Genomic DNA, 20935 nt, shown 5'->3' with positions numbered 1-20935 from the left:
ATAGCAACCAGCCTCGACTTCCTTTTTTTCTTCTGCTCTTTTTACCTTAAGGCCAGAGAGAGAGAGAGAGAAGCAGAGAGACAGTTGAGCGAGCAGGACCCCAGAGGGGAGAGAGGTCTGGGTAGTTAGGGAAGAGCAAGACCCGGGACGAGCAAGCAAACGACTTGGCGGGTCGGGGCCCCATCCCTGGGCGCCTGTTGGGGAAGGAGCACGACAACCCCACCTGGGAAATCTTCCTGACGCTTCTTTCTCCTTTTCCAGCAAAGTTTGCTGAATCTCAGGCGCCATGTCGGTGATTGTGGCGCAAGCCCTCCACATCTTTGGCTTCCAGTCTCGGGTGGCAAATAATATTTGCTTCTTCGATGAACAGGTCATAGTGTACCCTGCGGGGAATAGCTGTGTGAAATATCACATTGAGCAGAAATGGCAGAAGTTCATCCCAGGTAAATCAGCTTCCTCCTCTTTCTCCTTCCCACCCCACACCCCGCTCTCCCATGTCCCCTCACTGCCAAGGCTGAAATTTAGGAAAGGAAGTGGGAAGGTGCAGCCACCCACCTAAAATATCGGTTTTCTAAATAGGCAAGGCCTCGTCTGCATTCCTAGCTGCTGACCCTTCCCTTTCAGATTTTAGACATGATACTTGTGCTATTTCTTACTAATAAAGTAGCCACCTGGGTTTAAATAGTTGCAGTGTTAGAGATTCAGGCTCGGAACCATAGCTGTCAACATTCGGATTTGAAAATAAGGGATCAGCAGCCTCAAAAATAAGGGATCAGCAGCCTCACCTGTCCCGGGGACAGTCTACGGGATATCTAACAACCTGGGATAGCAGCGGGAAGCAGCGGGAAATGGCGCTGGAATAAGGGAATTTCCCGCAAAAAAAGGGAAGGTTGACAGCTATGCTCGGAACCCACATATCACATTAAAGTTGGAAAGCATGGTTGAAGCTGGTAGGAAACATCATGCTTCATGGTTTCCAAAAAATAATTACAGTATTTGTTTTTATATGCTTTCACAACAATGTCGTTGACACTTGGTTGCAAGGTGGCTTCTGCCCATTGTTATGTTCTGTCTAGTTTTAGGTGAAATATAAACATTTTCACTTCTTTCTTATGCTGTTTTAAAATGCAACTTCCCATTAGGTGTATATTTTAGAGATGGTTTCGTTCAAGCATTGCTGAACAATTCATCTGAGTATCCTTGGAATGTTTTTGTATAAACTGCTTAGATATTGATTATATTAAGTGGTATTAAAATGTGATAAATAAACAGATGTTCAGGAAACTATGGTTTAGCATCATGTGAATGAACCTGAGTGAGGTTTCATGGCTGAATGGTTGAATGGCCACCTGTCATGTGATTCCTTCATTGCAGGGGGTTGGACTAGAATTCAGTGTTTCCCAACCTTGGGCCTCCAGCTGTTTTTGAACTACAATTCCCATCATCCCTGACCACTGGTCTTGCTAGCTAGGGATGATGGGAGTTGTAGTCCAAAAACAGCTGGAGGCCCAAGGTTGGGAAACACACTAGATGACCCTTGAGGTTCCTTACAACTCTATGATTCTATGATTCCATGGGCCTTGCTCTTTCATGCTTCTCTCTCCTCTAGTGTGGCTGTGTTGAGGAGACTGGAAGCACTAGCCTATGTTAAAAGGTAAAGGTAAAGGTACCCCTGCCCGAACGGGCCAGTCTTGACAGACTCTGGGGTTTGTGCGCCCATCTCACATCTATAGGCCGGGGGCCAGCGCTGTCCGGAGACACTTCCGGGTCACGTGGCCAGCGTGACAAAGCTGCATCTGGCGTGCCAGCGCAGCACACGGAACGCCGTTTACCTTCCCGCTGGTAAGCGGTACCTATTTATCTACTTGCACCCGGAGGTGCTTTCGAACTGCTAGGTTGGCAGGCGCTGGGACCGAGCAGCGGGAGCGCACCCCGCCACGGGGATTCGAACCGCCGACCTTACAATCGGCAAGCCCTAGGCGCTGAGGCTTTTACCCACAGCGCCACCTGTGTCCCATCCTATGTTACCAGTTACCTAACATTTAATTATTGTTTATTGCAACAAGCCAAGTTTGTAAACCAATGTTTAAAGCTTGGCTTGTTTTAGTAAAGGAGAAAAGTGACTGCAATCCCCTCTCTGAGAACTGCATGATGACACATTCATGCTAATACATAGATTCAGCTATGCTAATACATAGTTTGGCTTAATGTTATGTGTGAACTGAGCCAGTGTCTCTACAACAAGGAAATTATTGGGATTTCAGTTTCCTGGATTATCATCTCTATAATTATCTCAGTAATATGTAGTTATTTCCTGAAGTCTTTGAAAAAAGTTGAAGCCCACATGGGCAACCGTGATATTGGACTTGGCTCCTGAAAATGTAATGTTCCTACATGAAGCTCACATAAGCTTTTTCTTTGTGCTTTATAGGCTCAGAAAAGAGCCAAGGGATGCTAGCACTGGCAATTAGTCCAAATCGACGCTATCTGGCTATTTCAGAGATACTGCAGGATAAACCTACCATCACAATCTATGAACTGTCATCTGTCCCATGCAAGAAGCGGAAGATCTTGAACAGTTTTGATTTTGCGGTCCAAGAATTTATTAGTGTAGCTTTTTCCCCTGATTCCAAATATCTAGTGGCACAGACAGGACCTCCAGAATCAAACCTTGCCTACTGGATGTGGGAAAAGCAAAGAACAATGGCAATTATCAAGGTTGATGTCCAGAACAATCCTCTTTATCAGGTAACATAGAAGAGAAGCATCAGTATAGTACTTGGGTACATGAGATAATTATCACCACTTGTCATTGCCTCAAAGAGAAAGGCTCTGCCTCCACCATTGGAGACCTCAGTGAGAAAAGTTGCCATATGGAAATAGACTCAGTGTGAAATCTCAGATCTTCTGTTCACATTCACACATTTACATATACGTCTGAGACACAGAACTTGCATGATTGAATGGGTATACAAGCATTGCAGATCTGCAGTTATACTTTAGATACTTTTGTCTTTTTCTTGACCCTGGTGGTTAGGGTGTATAGAGTGTTAGGGGAGGGCTAGTACTTCTGGTGGGGAACATATTGGGCTCCTTCTGAGGTAGTTTGTCTACCTTTGGTCCCCACCCTGTCACCTCTGGCTCCTAGAAGCTGTCAGCCTGTGATAGCAGCCACACCCTGGGAAATGTCTTCAACTGGCTGGCTAAACCAGGTCTCAAAAGCTTGGTCAGGTAGGAGCTTCCTCTGTATGTGAAGACAGGTTAGAGGAGATGAGACCAATAGTGGGTCCTACAGTCAAGAAGGTGTTTTCTGCACATGCCGTAGATGGAAATGAGGGGTAGATGGGGTTTGTCAACCTGGGAAAGTAGCCTATCTAGGAGATCTTAAACCTCTGCTGCCTTTTGGAGGGTATCTTTGGGTGAAGAAAAGGCTAAGGAGTAAACCCTACACAAATCCAGGGTGGAGTCCCTAAGATGGCTGTGCTTCTCATTCTGGCAAATCCTTCAGCCAGGCTGGTGCCAAATGTATTGCTCTGCTTTCCTTTGAACCACATCAGTAAGACCAAGAAGGGGATCTTGTTTGGGCAGCCCAGGACCTCCATGCACACTGTACAGGCTTGTGCTCTGGGGAGGTCACTTTGGTGCTGTTAACACAGCAGTTTGACTTCACCCCTGGAGGCGCACTCCATTGTCTCTTGTCTCAACAAGTGGTTGAGAATCGTACTGCAGTGTAACATCCTTATTTATTTCACAAACTGTGTGTCCTAAACGTGGCTCCTAGCTAGAGTCAGGTTTCTTATTTAGGTTGCTTAGGCAGAACTCTTTGCTGCCAAGGACTGTGGTGGAGTCTCCTACTTTGGAGGTCTTTAAGCAGAGGCTTGACAACCATATGTCAGGAGTGCTCTGATGGTGTTTCCTGCTTGGCAGAGGGTTGGACTCGATGGCCCTTGTGGTCTCTTCCAACTCTATGATTCTATGATTCTATGATTCTATGAACTGTGCAGTTACAAAGAAGGACAGGACAAATTCCCTACTCTACTCCTTGTTTTATCATGGAGGCCTTTTTTCTGAAGTATTATGTTTAAATATTTATGATTTTTGTTCCTGTTTGTTTCCTTTATTTTTACACATTTTATATTGTAACACTCTGGTGACCTTTGCTCTTAATTTTTTTAATCAATTGTTCATGTTGCTCATCAAGTAATCATTTATTTTATGTTGTTTTCCTTTCCAGGTGAGCTTCAATCCACAGGATAACACCCAAGTCTGTGTTACAGGATATGGCATTTTTAAGCTATTTAGATACACAGAAGGAACCTTAAAACAGACCAACTTCTTGCGAGGTGAACCTCAAAACTACCTGTCTCATGCCTGGCTTTCTGAAGAGAGGGTGGTTGTGGGCACTGACACAGGCAAGATCTACCTATTTGACTCCGGTGATCTTCGCTGGGAGACAAGTATTGAGCGCAAAGAGATAGTCTCTGAAGTAGATAAGGAGGAACCACAACAGGAATCAGAGAGGTGAGACTGCCTTCAAACTATTGACACTGGAGTGGTCAATGTGCTCCAGCAGATAATGTGATTTACTATGATCTACAAATGGTATCATGGTCATGACTGTATTGCCTCTCTGAGAAAAGTTATTGCCTCTGAGGCAGCCCTCAGGCTTGAAAAGGTTGTCCACCCATTTTATACACACTTTCCAGAATGTGAGTCCCATTGAACTCAGTGGGACTTAACTTCTGCATAGACATGCACAGGATTGTACCGTTTGTCCCACTGTCATAGGGGAAGTGTTTTGTCTCACTGTCAAATGGGACTAATCATGATCTGCCACACTTGTTGGAGGATGAATAACTGAAATTTATAAGATATCGTTTAAAAGCTTGTGTAAAGTGGTAATTAAATTCAAGAAGCATGCTTAGGATTGGAGTGTTAGGCTTTGTATACATTACTGGCTTAAAATGCAGTAAGGTCATTGCCCCTCTGCTGCATGTTGAATTGCATAGGCATGCCCTTGTACACCTCAGTACAGTTGGATATGTTTCCAAGTCACATGCTGTCTGCCCACATCAGTGGGCAGAGGGGGGCATGGTGCATTCATGGGTGCATTCAATCCAGATTGACACTGGATTGAGGCAAGAAACATGAAAACACAGTATTTCACAAACAACTACAGGACAGATGTGGATTGTGGCTAACATTGCATGTACATGGCTTCAGAAACCAGTAGTGAGAGTGCACTGAATGCAGAGTAAATGTGAGTGTGTGCACAGCTTTAGTATCTTCCCTAAACCCTTCAGTACGTTGACTTCGAAATGTTATACCAAGTTCAATGACACCTATGTCCTAATATAAGTGTACAAAATTTCAAATAGGGGAAACTATGTTGACACTAGGACTATGTGGCGTCTCTGAAATGGAAAAAAAAAACAAGTTTAAAATGAACAACAATCATTTTTTTATGCCTCATGCAACTGACATTTGGAACTTGTTAGACTTCTCTGTTTGCTGCTGATTGATTGATGAATTTCTTTTTAAAGCCTTATTGAGTTTCCTGCTCACAATTCCCCTGAGATTTCCACTGAGGTGGTTTGTGAAACTGAAGCACAGCAGCAAGCATTTTTACCTCGGGTCTCTGCTATTGCTGCATATTCCAAGGGATTTGCTTGTTCAGCTGGTCCTGGGATTGTTCTACTGTTTGAAAAGTCAGATGAGAAGGAAGGTTACAGAGAAAGCCGAGAGATACGGGTAGGTAAGATGTCTGAGACATGGAATGCTTGATTTATCGCATAGCTCACCAACAATATAAATGTTGGAGGCAAAAGGAGGAGATTCAGCAGAACTAGAACCCACACTGCGCCAGACACCACTCAACCCCAGCTGCAGGTAGAAGACAAACTCATAATGAGGCATTTGCTGATCCCCAACCAACAGACCCAATGAGGTCCAAGGTGGCTAAATGACAAACCCTACCCTGTGGTGCATCACAAGTCTTGCATACAGGAGGTCTCAGGTTCAGGCTTTGGATATGATATTGTGAGGACTGCTGGAGAAAGTCCTCACACACCTACAGGTGCCAAAGCCAATCAGGGGAAGCACTCACATTCCAGTCTGCTGATCTCACACACCCAGGTTGCTGTTTGCATCTTGCAGCCACTGTCATCCCACCTTGCTGTACTTGTTCCCTGCTCTGCTTGTTTAATTGATTGCCAGTCCTGCAGGTTATTGCCACAGCAGACCTTGTTATTTGCCCACCCTATGCCGTCTGAATTATCATTGTAGCAGTAGTGAGCTTGTGAGCTGCAAGGAGCCTGCCCCCACCCTTCACTCATAGATGGAAGAGAATGTTGCTGAGTCATAGTAGCTAAAATGGAGTACATGGTTCCAGCTAAACAGCCCATTCTCCATCCCCAGCTCCAGCCCCCTTCACCCTACAGAGGGTTCTGATGAGCTAAGAAAGAGCCTTGAATAAGAGGTTGTGCTGACTGTAATCTTCATTAGCCCTTATGAATCATGGGGTGGGGACATCCTTGCAGCAGCTGCAGTGATGAGATCATCAGGATGAGGCTAGCTGGCAGCAGTGAGGTTGGGAGAGCTCCATGGTGGAAGTACCCTTGGAGGTGTACACCTATCTGCAGGGCCAATGGCACCAACCCAATGCTTCCCCAACCTCACCACCACCACTTCATCCTGCTGCTGCTGGGAGGACATCGCTGCCCCACCTCCATGAACCATCACTGTACTTATCCCTCCCTTGTGTGTGGTACTATGATGCTTCTATTTCTTCTGCTCCACTGCCCAGGCTGATGGTGAGAGCTGTTCAGCAGTGGAACAGACCCCCACAAGAGGTCTCCATCCTTGGGCGTTTTTAAGCAGAGGTTGGATGGCCATCTGCCATGGATGCTTTAGCAGAGATTCTTGCATTGCAGGGGGTTGGACTAGATGACCCTTGGGTCTCCTCCAACTCTAAGATTCTATGATCCCTCAAAACACAAGGGCTGAAGAACGTTTGACAATGTAAGGTAGGGGTGGATATTATGTTCAGTTCAAAATTTTCTTTTATATCCCCTATTTTACCAGCATAACATTGTGAGCATAGGGGTCAGGATTGGGGTTTGAGGGAATTTAGGTTATGGACTAAGCCCTCTCTGCCCTGGAACTGCCCATTTTTGGTCCATGTGCCATTTTGGGCCTGTGCTTTTAAAAGCATCTTGCTGCCATTGTTTATGGAACATTATCTATTACACTGCTGCAAAACTGGACTAGAAAGTATGTATCTAGGAAAGTAGTTAACTAAGATGCTTTATTTCATAGATTCCACAAGACCAGTGCAGCAATGATCCAAACCAGTCGGACAAACAGGATGTTGTTTGTATTGCCTTCAGTCCTGCAGAGGAAACACTTCTGATCAGCACAACTAAGAATCAGCTCTATCTCCTCTCCATATCAGCAGCTGAGATTAGCAAGGTGAGTTCATTAAGAGCACTGTGTTCTGAGCAACGACTTGCAAATGTGGTGTTCAAAGTAATTTTATATTCTTGTGCTGCAAAGAACAGAACGAAAACAAGAAACCAAGACAGTCTGGTAATATGATTGCATCAAAACAATTACTCAGCAACCCTAAAAGTGTTGAAAGGAGAACCAGCAACATAAAGAATACTCTCAATTGCACAGTTCTTCACCAGTCATGATATCACCACTGAATAACTCCTATAGCAACTTAACATTGAAAGCACCAATAACCATGCAGCAATATCATGACCACACAACTCACGGCACTTAGGCCTTTCATTGGTATTTCCATCCGGACCATAGCCAGTATCAATTTATGGATATAGAGAGTGGCAGCCTTTCCTGTTGCAACCTCCTTTGCCCTGGTGCATAGACATGTTGGTGTAATCGTCATCAAAACAATTCAAAATGTCATGTTCTCCTGTGAGACAGCAAGGACACATTTCAGCTATCTTAAATACCTCTTGCAGAAAATCTCCCCAAGATTTGTAAGGTCTGTTCTCCAGTCAAATTTCCAGTAGTGGCTGTTTCTGTTTGGACCTCTTCAGAGTACTTTTCTATAGTCACTGGTGTACTTCTCTACAAATACTCTATTTGTCACTAGACTTTTCAGTGCTTTGATAAATTTAGTACATATCAAATGCCTCCTTTTTGCTATGGAGAGAAGTTCGGTGTTGCCTGGTGTTACACCATCACATGAGCAGCTCTAGCTAACATGTTTGTGATATTTCACTAGGGGGAGACAGCTCACTTTGAATACCTGAACCACCCAATACATTCTGCTTCCATTACTGGCTTGGATACCTGCATTCGCAAGCCCCTTGTTGCTACCTGTTCACTGGACAAATCTGTTCGCATCTGGAATTATGAAAACAAGTAAGGGGACATGATCTGTTGCACAGCCTTTTGATTTGTACTCGGACTATGAATTGTACTCAGACCATGAGTGAGTAGCAATTCACTACAGAGCCCCAGGCAATCATCAGGACAAGTGTCAGTCCTATTCTGATAAATAGAACCTGCTTATATTTACTCAGAGAACAAAATAATATTAAGAGATGGTGCTTGCTCTAGAAATCAGTTGATAGGCAAGGTTCAGATACATAATTGTACTTCTTCATGGGACTCCTGTGTATGTAACAGAAATATAACCCTAGTTCTAAATCCAGAAAAATCCATTAAAAATCTGGAGCAATCAAAATTAGAAAGCCTATTTCTTTTATCAACTTTAGGTTTTAAAAATGACAATTTTATTGTTAGTTCTGGTTATACAAATTGATTCTCATGAGATGCTGAATTAATTTGGTTGCCTGACAGTATGAACTGCCTGTCATGTGAAAAATTATTTTTGCTGCCCTGATGTATGCATTGAAAGGGACTGGTATATCTATGACGCTGTCAAGTTGTCTTTGTTCCCCTTTGTTCACTGTTCCCCAGCATTTGACCTTCTTGGGGGAACTGTGACCAAAAATAGCACTAGGTACAGCTTAGCTGCACAGAAGCGTGGTCTGTGCTTTGATTGCCATGGTTGCTCTTGCTGCAGCACACTGGACCTGTACAAGGAATACCAAGAAGAGGCATATGCACTTTCCCTTCACCCTAGTGGACTGTATGTGTTGGTTGGTTTTGCTGACAAACTCCGACTTATGAATCTGCTTATTGACGACATCCGAACTTTCAAGGACTTCACTGTACGAGGGTGCAGAGAGGTGAGCAGTGCAGGGGAAGGAACTGGTGGAGGAGCTTGAATGGGGAACACCAGATTGGGAGGTGGCACAGGCACTTTATGACTAGTAAGTTGTGTTACCACTTTTGCTTGGAACAGGTCTCTCCCTGCACACCTACAGACTATTTTTCTGTGTTCAGGAAATAACCCATACCAGAACACAATTTCTGGGGGAGATTTTGCTCAAATATGCTAGAGAAATTTCCCCACATTCTGCTGGAATACAGAGTAGGGTGTGATCCCAGAAGGGTGATTTCCAGGTACATACAAAAAGACTATTGCCTTCTTCCTATGGAATAAGTAGAGTCTTCGAGTTAGGTAGAGTTTAGGATTCTTCTTGTACCTGACGTCTCAGGGTTCCCTGTTGCTAATCAATTAGGCTAGGATTTGAAGGAAGATTCAACATTTAAGCATTTCAGAAGGTCTCATGCCAGTATACAGTGGTACCTCCGGTTACGAATGGGATCCGTTCTGGAGACCCGGCCGTATCCTGAAATCTTTGTAACCAGAGGTGCCCTTCTGCACGCGCGGCGCGATTAAGCGCTTCTGCACATGCACGGTGTGCAGAGCACTTCTGTGCATGCGCACGTGGTGAAACGTGGAAGTATACACGTCCAGGTTTGCAACCCGAAAGTTACGTTACCCGAAGGTATACGTCCACTGTATAGTGTGCGGACACTTCCTTTTCCATTTCAATAGAGTTCAGTGGGACCCTCAAGTAACTTTGTCCTAGTTTGGTAGGTCCTTAATAGCTCACTTTCCCAGACAAAATTTGGAGCCAAAGGAGGGGCACAAAATAGCAGAATACCACTCTCTGACAACAGATGCATCTGGTTGTGATGAAGGATGATTAGAGGCTGTTTTCTGCATGGCCTCCAAATTATGGATATCTGGTACCTTCACAAAGAGGTTACCTATGTGAAGTCTCATTGCTTCATGCTGTCTCCTGCTTCTCTCTACAGTGTGCCTTCAGTACAGGAGGTCATCTGTTTGCAGCAGTAAATGGAAATGTGATTCACATTTATTCTGCCACAAGTTTTGAAAACATCATTAACTTGAAAGGACACAATGGGAAGGTCAGTAAATGATGCCTACAATGCAGGTAGATTAAACTGAATACATTTGAAATGCCAAAAGAACAGGATTTCTCAAGAAGCTGGTTTTGAGGCTCTGCCTATGATTGAATTCCTTTTTTTATTACAAAGGCACTAGAAACTAAAGAATAGGAGTGAAGGATTAAAAATACTCCAAGGTGCTCCTGAGTATAGTTCTCTGGCAGTGCAGATATAATGGAATCAGCTTTCTCCTCTGTTACGGGCAATAGCTTAGGTTAAAAGAAAGCCAGCATTTTTACAGTACTTTGTAATCCTATACACATGTAGAGTAAGTCCAATTGAACTCAGTAGGACTTATTACTGATTTTAATAGGAATGTGCTTAAATTTCTCTTGCTAAAATAGTAGGGCTTAAAAGTGCTTTTTGTTTGTCTGGGCTCGGTTTATCAAGAAAACAGATATATTATTTTATGTTTGTTTACTGAATTGCCAACAACCTGTTAGATGACTGTGGAGACGACATTCCCTCCAACATCCCTTGCCGTAATTGGCCTCCCAAATATCTGTGCAAAAAAGACTTGAATTTAAGAACTTTGACCCAATGAATTTTAAGGAGCAAGTGGATTCCTCTTGAACTGTCATCAGCCCTGCTTTGATGCCCTAGTGATCACAAATAGGTAAATTCCAAGCTTATGAAATGTTTTGAGATAGCTCCATAAGTTCCACCCATGATTACCTACAGCAGTTCAGTGCCCTCTTATCTCACCATTTTGTGCTTGTGAGTCCAATTTATAGTGAAAGAAGCTGAAGCTTTGCTAAGGAAAGCAAGGGGACTATCTGGGATGGAATGAGATAAGACTTATTAGAGATAAGGGAAAAGGTTAAACAGAATAAAGCAAGTTTGTAAACAGCCACTTTTATGTGATGAGAATTGCCTCCAGGCAACTAGGCAGATAATTTATTATAATTTGGGAGAGTTTAATAAATAATTTTATAATTGACTCCAGTATTTATAAACAATTTTAAGTTACTACAATATACACAAGAGCAAGGTGAATGTGAAAATGAAGCAAGTACCTTTTTAACTGAGTTATTAGAAATATGTATGAGTTCAAAAACTACAGAGCATGTTTTTTATTATTCACTTTTTATTGATTTGTCACAAAAGGCATAGAACTTTGAGCAGGAGAGGACAAAATCTGAGGAGCAACAAGGACAGATGGTAATCTGCAGGCCTTTCCTTGTCACTGGCTATTAGCTATGATGTGTTTGGAGACCAAATGCGTGAGCTGTCATAACTCTGAATTCAGTTCATGAACATAATTCCTGACCCTCTTAGCCTGACCTGCTGGATTATAATGGGAATCTTTATCTTAACTGCTTACAGGTAAACTGTGAGCACAAAGGACACAGGGTGAAAAGGGGCTGTGTTCTGTGAGTTTCTTATGTAAAAGCTTTGATGCAATGACACCAGGTAAACAGGCAGAGTACCAAGCAGCAACCTGTCTCTTGTGCCTAAGTAAGGATTGCCTGAGCATTCTATATATATTCTCACTCACCCCTCCAGGTACGCGCAGTGGCGTGGAGCATGGATGACTATAAACTGGTCTCCTGTGGCACAGATGGGGCAGTATATGAATGGAACCTCCAGAATGGCAAGAGAGAATCCGAGTGTGTGCTCAAGTCCTGCAGCTACAATGGAGTGGCAATATCACCCGATGCAAAAGTCATATTTGCTGTCGGATCTGATCATAGCATCAAGGAGATCTGTGATTCTGCGGTGAGCTCATGTACAGACACTTATGGAGCTGATCAAAGTGCAGCAAACAATGCAGAAGAAAGTGAAGCTAAATGAACCCAGTGCTGTAGCCAGTGGCAGAGCTTCGTACTCCAGCAAGGGGGAGGGGGCCCCAGCGGGGGCGGGGGGCAGCCAAAATGGCACCCTACTGGGATTGCGCTGCCAGGGGTGGTGCACTCCCCCCGCACTCCTCTTCCTCCGCCAGTGGCTGTGGCTTGCCTCCAGCTTTTAATACCAGTGGTTGCCTATGCCATGTAGTGACAGTTGTGTTCATAGTTTCCTTCTTCTTCTCTATAAGAGTATAGCCATCTATGGAATCTATACCTTGCCTTGGTTGCCAAAAATTGTGGGTTTCTTCCCAGTTATGAAGTTGAGAGGGAAATTCATGAGGATAACAGGACATTCACAGTGGAGAGAATGAATGATGGATTTGTGTACCCTCTGCCACTTTCCAGTGCAAATTTAATCCTTGCTGAGTGACTTGCTAAAAGCATGGTGGGTGTCCTTTCTTTCAGATACTGCGAGAAGTGCCCACTTTTGAAGTTGTCTACACTTTCATAGTGGTATCTCATTCTGGACGCATGGTGTTCGCCGGAACCTCTGCAGGTACCATTCGGTCCATGAAATACCCACTACCTGTGCACAAGGAATACAATGAATACCAAGCCCATGCTGGTCCAGTCACCAAGGTAAAGGCCAAGTCAGTCTCCAGGTCAACTTAATTGCCATAGCCTTTATTTATCCCTTCTTTTTCTGAGTCTGCAGCAACAAATAATGAAAGGAGGCACACCTTATATCACGCAATGAGCCACAAATGGGCATATCTAAATATGATGTATTTATTGTGTATCAAAGTAGCTTAATAAGAATGACAATAGACAACAGAGTCTCTAATCACAGTAATGAGGAAAGTAATGAGAATGAGTTCTACCTAAACAGTACACCCATCAGCCTCATTCTCGGAGTCTTCCAAGCTGAGTGTATGTAGCTGGGAGAGTGTAGGGAAAATCTCTCGGGGTTGCTAGCTTCTCAGACGCTGGAGTGCAACATTTACAGCATTGTTGCTGTACAGTACTATTTTTAAAATGTTATTTCATCCAGAAGGCTTGTTTATCACTTATACTTTCACCATAGGTTCCCGTAATGTTGAGAGCAAGGGCGTGAGGATGACTGTGCTTCTTGGTGTCATGTTTAAAATCAGTCTGCTACTGTGCCTCATTAAAAAGATAAGACTGAGATTGATAATGAGAGCGAATGGAAAAGCCACTGAAAACAAGGACAAGTTGTTAATTAAATGGATTCTGAGGAATGGACAGTAGCCTGACAAATGGCAAGGGGAATGCTTGGAGCAAAATGGGGAAAGTGGAGAAGAAGAGATATCACTAAAGGCAAAGAGATGGATATATTTTAAAAATAATGGCTAATTGATCCTTATTAATCCAACCGGAGCATCTGATTCTGATTCTGTCAACTGCCCTTTCTTTTCTCTGACTTTCCAACTGTGTTTTATTGGAGTTCCGTATGCCTTTTTTTCTCCACAGATGTCCATAACAGCTGATGATCAGTTCCTACTAACATCTGCAGAGGATGGCTGTATATTTATCTGGAAAGTTTATGACAAAGAAGGGCGGGGGTTGAAAAGGGAGAGAGATGTGCCATACTCTGATGAAGTATTGATCACTAGAACAGACATGGAAGAGAAGGTCAGTACGGATGAGTTTTGAAATGGGAAGAGAACACATCAGAAGACTTTGTGTCAACCAACCCAAATGTGCTTTATCTCCATGGGGGCAGCACTTACCCAGTACATATCATGGCCCTAGTAGAGAGGAGACAGCAGGTTTGAATTAGCCTTATAATACAAGAATCAAACACGGTACACTTAAAATAGAGCTCATGAGCTACACTGCTCCCTGTCCTGAAACCTACTTCACATGTTATAGGAAATGCATATATGTGCCCAGATACAATATATGCTGTCTTTATATATGATAGTTTTTCAGATAAACGTGAAGGGCAGGATTCACCTGGCACCCATCAGTGGAAGTCCTGTGCAAGGACTTTTGCTTGCGCAGTAGGGCTTCTTCCCCCACCTGCTTGAAATGGGCTCGGTGGGGGTTGGGAGAACCCCCAGAATAGCATTCAGGGGGAAGAGAGGGGGCATTGTTCTGTATGGCGTGCTAGAATGCTTGCACTAATGGCACAATTTGAAGGCCACCATTTTGAATTCCACCTGAAATGCCTTGTGTGTATCCATGACAAATTTAACCTATGAAACAGCCCTAAAATATAGATCTGGCAAGATACTGTGTACGGTAGATTTTTATTTAATTTGCATATCTGAATGTTTTGCCACCAATTTCTTTTCTTATGATTCCTTACCCTGCAGACTCAGATAATGTTAGAACTAAAAACACGTGTAGAGGAACTGAAGATGGAAAATGAGTACCAGCTGCGCCTCAAGGACATGAATTATAATGAAAAAATTAAAGAACTAACTGAGAAATTCATCCAGGAAATGGAATCACTGAAAACCAAAAACCAGGTGAGGGTCAAGCAATAACTACAACTCTCAGCATTATTGTGTCTTCTTTTTCCCATCATGCAGTCACCTGAGGGATTTGAAGGTTGGTATGCCTAGTTTCAGGTGTAATTCTCATCTCTGTGTATTTCAGGTTTTGAAAGCAGATAAAGAAAAGCAGGAAGCACAGCACCAGGAACAAGTTGCAGAACTAACAGAGAAGCAGGCAAGAGAGGTGCAAGACCTAGGTTAGGAGGACTTTAAGTCACACTTTCCTGCAGACTGTGAGAAAGGGCTTCAGTCCCTATGGTGAAAGATGAAGAAAGAAAACCTTTCCCGTGCTGAGTGTTTGTCGGTCATGGCAAAGGGGCAACTTAGAGGACTGAGTACATAGGCATATTGACAATAATTTGCTTGAATGTAACTGGAATTAACTCATCTTTTTAATTATAATTATATCTCCCTGCCAATAAAGGCAGGAAGAAATGAGCAAACCTAATAAAGAATAACATAAAGGGGCAATAGATAAGCAGGGCATAGTAAGGTAGGTAACTTTCTGAAAACTGGAGATACCTTTTTAAAGCGTCTTATCTCTGTAAGCCACCAAGAAACAAGGTTTTACTGCACACTTCTTCCATGGCCATCAGTATATTACTGTCATTGCAAAGCCACCACAAGTGGAGTAGTCTGTATCATCTTAGCATCTGCACAGCATTATGCACGTCACATCATTCCCACTTTTGGGGGGATGGCATACAGAAGTTAATCCCCCAGTATTTTCTTTTGTGCCTAAAAAGCCAGAACTACTGAGTATGGAGTTCTGATGTAGACGCACCTGTAAAGAGTGTGCAAATGGGGCTTCAAAGCTAGTGATCGAGGAATAGTATGAGCTAGAGGAGAGAGATGTGAGCAGGCACCAAGATGTGGGGTCTAAAACGGCTCCCTAAGACTAAGGATATCTGGGAGAGGACAAGACATACCTTACTTTTTAATACATCTCCCTACCCCCCACCCCACCCACATTAATTTGTTTTTTAACTCTCTCTTTGGGTCAGAATCTGGCAATAACCAGAAGCTTCTGCTGGAGTTTGAGAAGTACCAGGAGCTTCAGATGAAATCCCAACGCATGCAGGAGGACTATGAGAAGCAGCTACATGAAATGGAAGAGCACAAAAACCAGGCGCTGGAGGAGCTGACAGAATATTATGAGGCAAAGCTGCTTGAGAAAACCACTCAGCTGGAAGAGGTATGAGCTGTGATGGTTTCATTTTTATTTCTTTTTAAGGATGGGCACAGTTCTACCATGCTTGAAGTTACTACCGATTCAGCCCTTCATCGCTCTTCTGACTTTCACTAGCTGTGCTCTGAAGTTGAGCTCTGATCTGTGTACACTCTGATCCCTTAATAGTCTGGCTCCTTTAACTCCTCCTTTTTACTTTTCTCCTTCCTAACTTTCAGGCTCAAGATGAATCAAGAACTCAGCTCCGAGAATTTGAGGAAACTAAGAAACAAATTGAAGAAGATGAGGATCGAGAAATCCAGGACATAAAAATTAAGTATGAGAGGCGACTTCGTGAGGAAAGAGAATCAAATTTGCGGCTAAAAGGGGAGACAGGAATCATGAGGAAGAAGGTATGCTCGCCTGTTTCAGGCTATCAGACTTCTAGTTTGTGATCATTTATTTCAAGATGTATATACCACTTTCTCTGCCAACAAAATGTCAATAAAATAGATAATAAGAGTAGATTAAAATTATAAAAAGCAATACAAATTTTAATACCCAACTGTCTATTGAACCAGTGTCACAGAAATGTCAACAAAAATCTGTTTTACATCTAATGTAAAATTATTTCCTAAAATGCAAGGTTTTATCTAAAGGCTGGAATGCTAGCAAAGGGCCAAATTAAATGTTATGTTAATTGTACAAATGGCCCTTGCATGCTTGTTTTCTTTAATTGTCAGATGATTGACAGGTGGGTCATCCCACCCACCTGTCCAACTCCCTTATGCAGTGCTTCCCAATATCCAGCTGCCTATTAGGTGTTTGGGAAGTTCTGTGTAAAGTGCTTGGCATGCTCAGCATTTTCCAAGCACCCAGTATAGGGTTGGCAAAGCTCCTTTCTGCAAGGATCAGCTGTTTGACCGAGTTTCCCATTAGAGATTTGGTTGCACAGCCAATCCTGCAGGTTTGAACTCACTGTCCATCAGTTGGTGGGCCATGATCAACTCTGCTTCCTGAAGGCATCAGCTGTGCAGGGATATGGAGATGCTCACCATGTAGCTTTCACTGATTCTTGTCAGCAGTTCTCATGGAGCTGTTGCTGGGTGAGACACTGGCTTCAGACTGAAAGATACCTTATGCTTTTTTCTCTAGTTCAACAGTCTGCAGAAAGAGATTGAAGAGCGCTGCAGTGACATTGAGGCAATGAAGGTGGAGCAGCAAAAGTTGCAAGGAATCATTAAAGCCTTAGAGAAGGACATCCAGGGGCTGAAGAGAGAGATTCAAGAAAGAGATGAGACCATTCAAGACAAGGTGAGGTGCTTGGATCTATGCTCCTTTCCCACCCCTCTACCCCCAGCTGGATTTTGCTGTCCAAATCTACAAAGGCTCTGAATTCTTAAAATTCATTATCCCTTCTCTGATATTTCTGGCACTTTTCCTTTTTCCTCCTCATATGCCACCTTCCCACACATTGCCTCTTGACTCCACTGATGTAGGGCTGAAGTTGTAAGAGATCCCTCTGTCTCTTTAGACACTGCTCACCTCATGTCTCTATTTTATTTGTCCCAGGAGAAGCGAATTTACGATCTAAAGAAAAAAAACCAGGAACTGGAGAAGTTCAAATTTGTACTAGATTATAAAATAAAGGAGTTGAAGAAGCAAATAGAGCCGCGTGAGAATGATATCAAAGCTATGAAGGAGCAGATCCAGGAGGTGAGAAGCAGTTTAGGCAGCCCATTCCCAGCCCTGAAGCTGGGCCAGCTTGAAGACCATAGCAGGCCACAGGCCTCCTTTAAAACCTCTCCTCTTCTCATGCATCTGTGCAGATGGAAGGAGAGCTGGAACGTTTCCACAAGCAGAACACACAACTGGAACTGAACATATCAGAGCTAAGGCTAAAACTGAAAGCCACAGACCGGGAGATGCACAAAGAGATGCAAAAGGTGCGTCAAATGGCAGCTGAAAAAAGTGGTACACCAAATTATAACTGGTCCTTCTTTAGGGTGTCATATACAGACTAAGATGAGCTCTAAAGTTTCCTTCCATCTTTATGATTCTGTAATGGTAATTGAAATTTTCTTCCACTGAATCTAGTGTTTAAATTTCACATCAAAGCAAAGGTAATGACAAATGTGTTGGGGCTGCTCTAATATAATAATTTAATAGGGGACTCCACACATGCCTGTCCATGACTTGATGACTTGCATATGCAAAACAACAATTTCATTTCAGGCTTTCACATTATTTTGTATCTCCTAAAACCGAATGCTCTGCTTTTTCCTGAAGACAACTTATACATTCAGCTGTCGGTTAGCAAGCTATGTAGAGCTGGAAATTCAAGTGAAGAAGAAGTACTGTGGGATTTGAAATGTTTAACGGGGTCCCGATAGGTTGGGTACCCTCTGGCCAGTATTTGTCCCACAGACAATTTGTGAGATGTAATTTGAGCCAGAGCAAGGAAGCCTCACTAACAGGCAATGTATTCTGCTGCATCAAGCTTTGGTGTTCCTCTGACTGCAGGAACGAGACATGGAAGCACTTGTCAAGCGATTTAAAACAGATCTTCACAACTGTGTAGGCCTCATCCAGGAACCCAAGAAACTGAAGGAGAGCATCCGGGATATCTATGAAAAGTATGTGCAGAAGGCAGATATGGTAAGTGAAAGTTCTTCTCTCTCAGCAGCAGATACCCACCATACTTCCTTTGAGCTCACTTAATTTGCTTCATCAGGTGGAAATTGTTGGCGTTGACACAGACTTGCATCAAGAGTACACACGGCAGCGAGAGCATCTTGAGCGCAACCTGGCAACACTGAAAAAGAAGGTGATAAAAGAAGGCGAGGTACATCGTGCAGACTATGTGCGCATCATGCAGGTACTAGCACTGTGAGGGGAACTGGGCAGGTCCACTCTTCTAAACCACTATAAGAAGAAAGTTCTATTTGCTCCATTCCCTGGTCCAGAAGGTCCAGAAATTTCAGTTTAAATAATGAATTTCAAATGTGGATTTGAAAAGTACTGTGGGTGGGATTCACCTAACGAGTCCCATCAGCAGAAGCCCTACACAAGAACTTCTACTGGCACAACTGGGCTTTCCCATGTGCCCCCCTAAATTGGCTCTGCAGAACTCAGGAGAACCCCTGTTTTGTTTTAATAGATAGGCAATGCATACCTGGCAAATATGGAGAACACAAGAGGCATCCTCCATACCTTTATATTCAAAGCATCTGCTTTGTTTAGCTCTTGGTCTTGTTCTGCATATCAGTATGCTTTTCCACAATGTCAGCAATCTCTTTTTGGTGTATAGACAGTAAATTTCCTATCACCTTAGCTATGCTACATCTTGTTTCTGTAGGAAAATGTGAGCCTCATCAAGGAAATAAATGAGCTGCGGAGAGAACTGAAGGTCACCCGTACTCAAGTTCTTGACCTCCAGTCAACCATGGGGCTCCTTATGAAACGCAAGAAGCAACCAGCACAATCCCTAGGTAACCAAGTTGTTATTCAGCTCACTTTCCCCTTCTGCTCTTTCCCAGAGTATGTTTCCATTTCTTTCCTTTTGGCCCCTTTTCCCTAGAACAGGGGTGGGCAACCGTTTTGTTCCCAAGGGCGACATGCAGCTGTTGGGGGTGCTGTATTGCCAGTGGGCTGGCATGTGTAAGTCCCTCATGTTCTAGACTCACTTTGGTATTTTGTATTATATAAAAGATTATGTTCCGCTACTATTGTAGATGCTGATCCAATTAAAAAAGGCACCTTACGTACTTTATAGTCATATTGCTCTGGGATTAACACAGTAACAGTTGTCTTTGCAAAACAACTGGTTGTGGGCAAAGCAAAAGCCTAAGTTTCAGTTCTACTTTTCTGCAAGGAGGATTGAACAAGATGCTGTTAGTGAGCCCCCACTCCCTAAGTTAGCCAACCACATCCTAGAGAGAGGTAGAGAGGATGAAAACATGCAGAGGTTCTTTAGCTCCTCTCACTGCTTCCTTACTGCTTAGAGAGGCAGTGTCCAGGAGTGTCGTGAAGTGTCCAGGAACTGTCAGTGGGCCTTGTTCTTTGGTGTAGACCTTGGAAATTGCCCAATAATTCCAACCCCTGTTTTCCTTTTATCCTTTCTGTTGTGTTCATGGCTATCCCTCATCCTGGCTCATCTCTTTGGGGTATTTTCTACAGTTACAACCAAGCAATGTGATTTTTCCATTTCCTCCAGCTCCCTCCCCTGAACGGCACACTCCAACCATCCTACGGTTGAATCCAGAGGAGGAAACGGAGAGGATCATTGAAATGCAGCGGTTGGAAATCAAGTACCTCCAAGACCAAATGCAAGGGCAGGAAAAAGCTCTTGCGGTTCGGCCTACATCAGGTTCGAAACTTCCCTTGCTAGAACTGGACAGAAGCAGCGGTGGACAATCACAGTGACATGTGCAGAAGACACCCAAACTTAGCTAATCTTCTCTGCATCTCTAGAGAAGGACCCACTCCTACCCTGACCCTTTGGGTTCTTTGTTTTTGTTTTAGCACCTCTGATTCTGGATAGGGAAAGGAAACAATAAACAAGTCAGACCAGATTTGTCTGCCTCTTGCTAATACATTGCAAGTCTCCAAACAGGAGAAACAAGTGAAAACACCTGCAGAGCACCAGGGAAAAAGCTGGCTGCTCATAGGTGAGGCCATATCTCTACCGCACAGCATAGCTCTGTTTCAACTCAAAGCAAAAATCCTGGTGGAGACAGGACCCTTGTGGCTAGCACTGATGCAAGAAAGTCTCAACTCTACACATTCTCTGTCCCCTGAGCTAGTCTGGGAAATAAAGGATTGCCTGCATCTTTTCCCATTGGCAGCAAAACTTTGATTGATGAACCTGAGACCCTGTTGGTACACTCTGTGGCAGATCCATCGCTCTGTTCTGAGTTGCTTTTCCAGCTATTTGCAGAACAGTAAGTCTGTGCATGGCTGACTGCAGGTGTGAACCTACTTACACACCCAACCTAGGAGTCCTCAATCCTTCCCCCTCACCCCTATATCTCTCTTCTCAAATATATCTTGCTAACTATTAACACGAATGTGACAAACCTTTTGACAGTGTGTGAATAATC

The 20935-nt window shown here is 43.5% G+C and overlaps 1 protein-coding gene across 1 annotated transcript; it reads left to right on the top strand.

Annotated features, from left to right (window-relative positions):
* The first annotated feature begins 62 nt into the window (after window positions 1-62).
* CFAP57 (cilia and flagella associated protein 57) lies at window positions 63-20407 on the top strand. Its single transcript, XM_082228955.1, has 22 exons — window positions 63-443; window positions 2432-2748; window positions 4235-4521; window positions 5544-5751; window positions 7318-7470; window positions 8252-8391; window positions 9059-9224; window positions 10204-10317; window positions 11863-12075; window positions 12609-12782; window positions 13635-13796; window positions 14483-14638; window positions 14769-14862; window positions 15670-15860; window positions 16073-16246; window positions 16989-17147; window positions 17406-17549; window positions 17663-17779; window positions 18357-18491; window positions 18568-18711; window positions 19192-19324; window positions 20050-20407. Exons 1-22 carry the CDS (start codon window positions 287-289, stop codon window positions 20256-20258), a joined length of 3747 nt encoding a protein of 1248 aa, XP_082085081.1. The 5' UTR covers window positions 63-286; the 3' UTR covers window positions 20259-20407.
* Window positions 20408-20935: the final 528 nt, after the last annotated feature.

This window comes from Podarcis vaucheri (assembly GCF_965113315.1).
Source record: "Podarcis vaucheri genome assembly, chromosome: 6".
NCBI lineage: Eukaryota > Metazoa > Chordata > Lepidosauria > Squamata > Lacertidae > Podarcis > Podarcis vaucheri.
The sequence above is the reverse complement of the archived record's forward strand: the minus strand, read 5'-3'. Positions and strand labels throughout refer to the sequence as shown.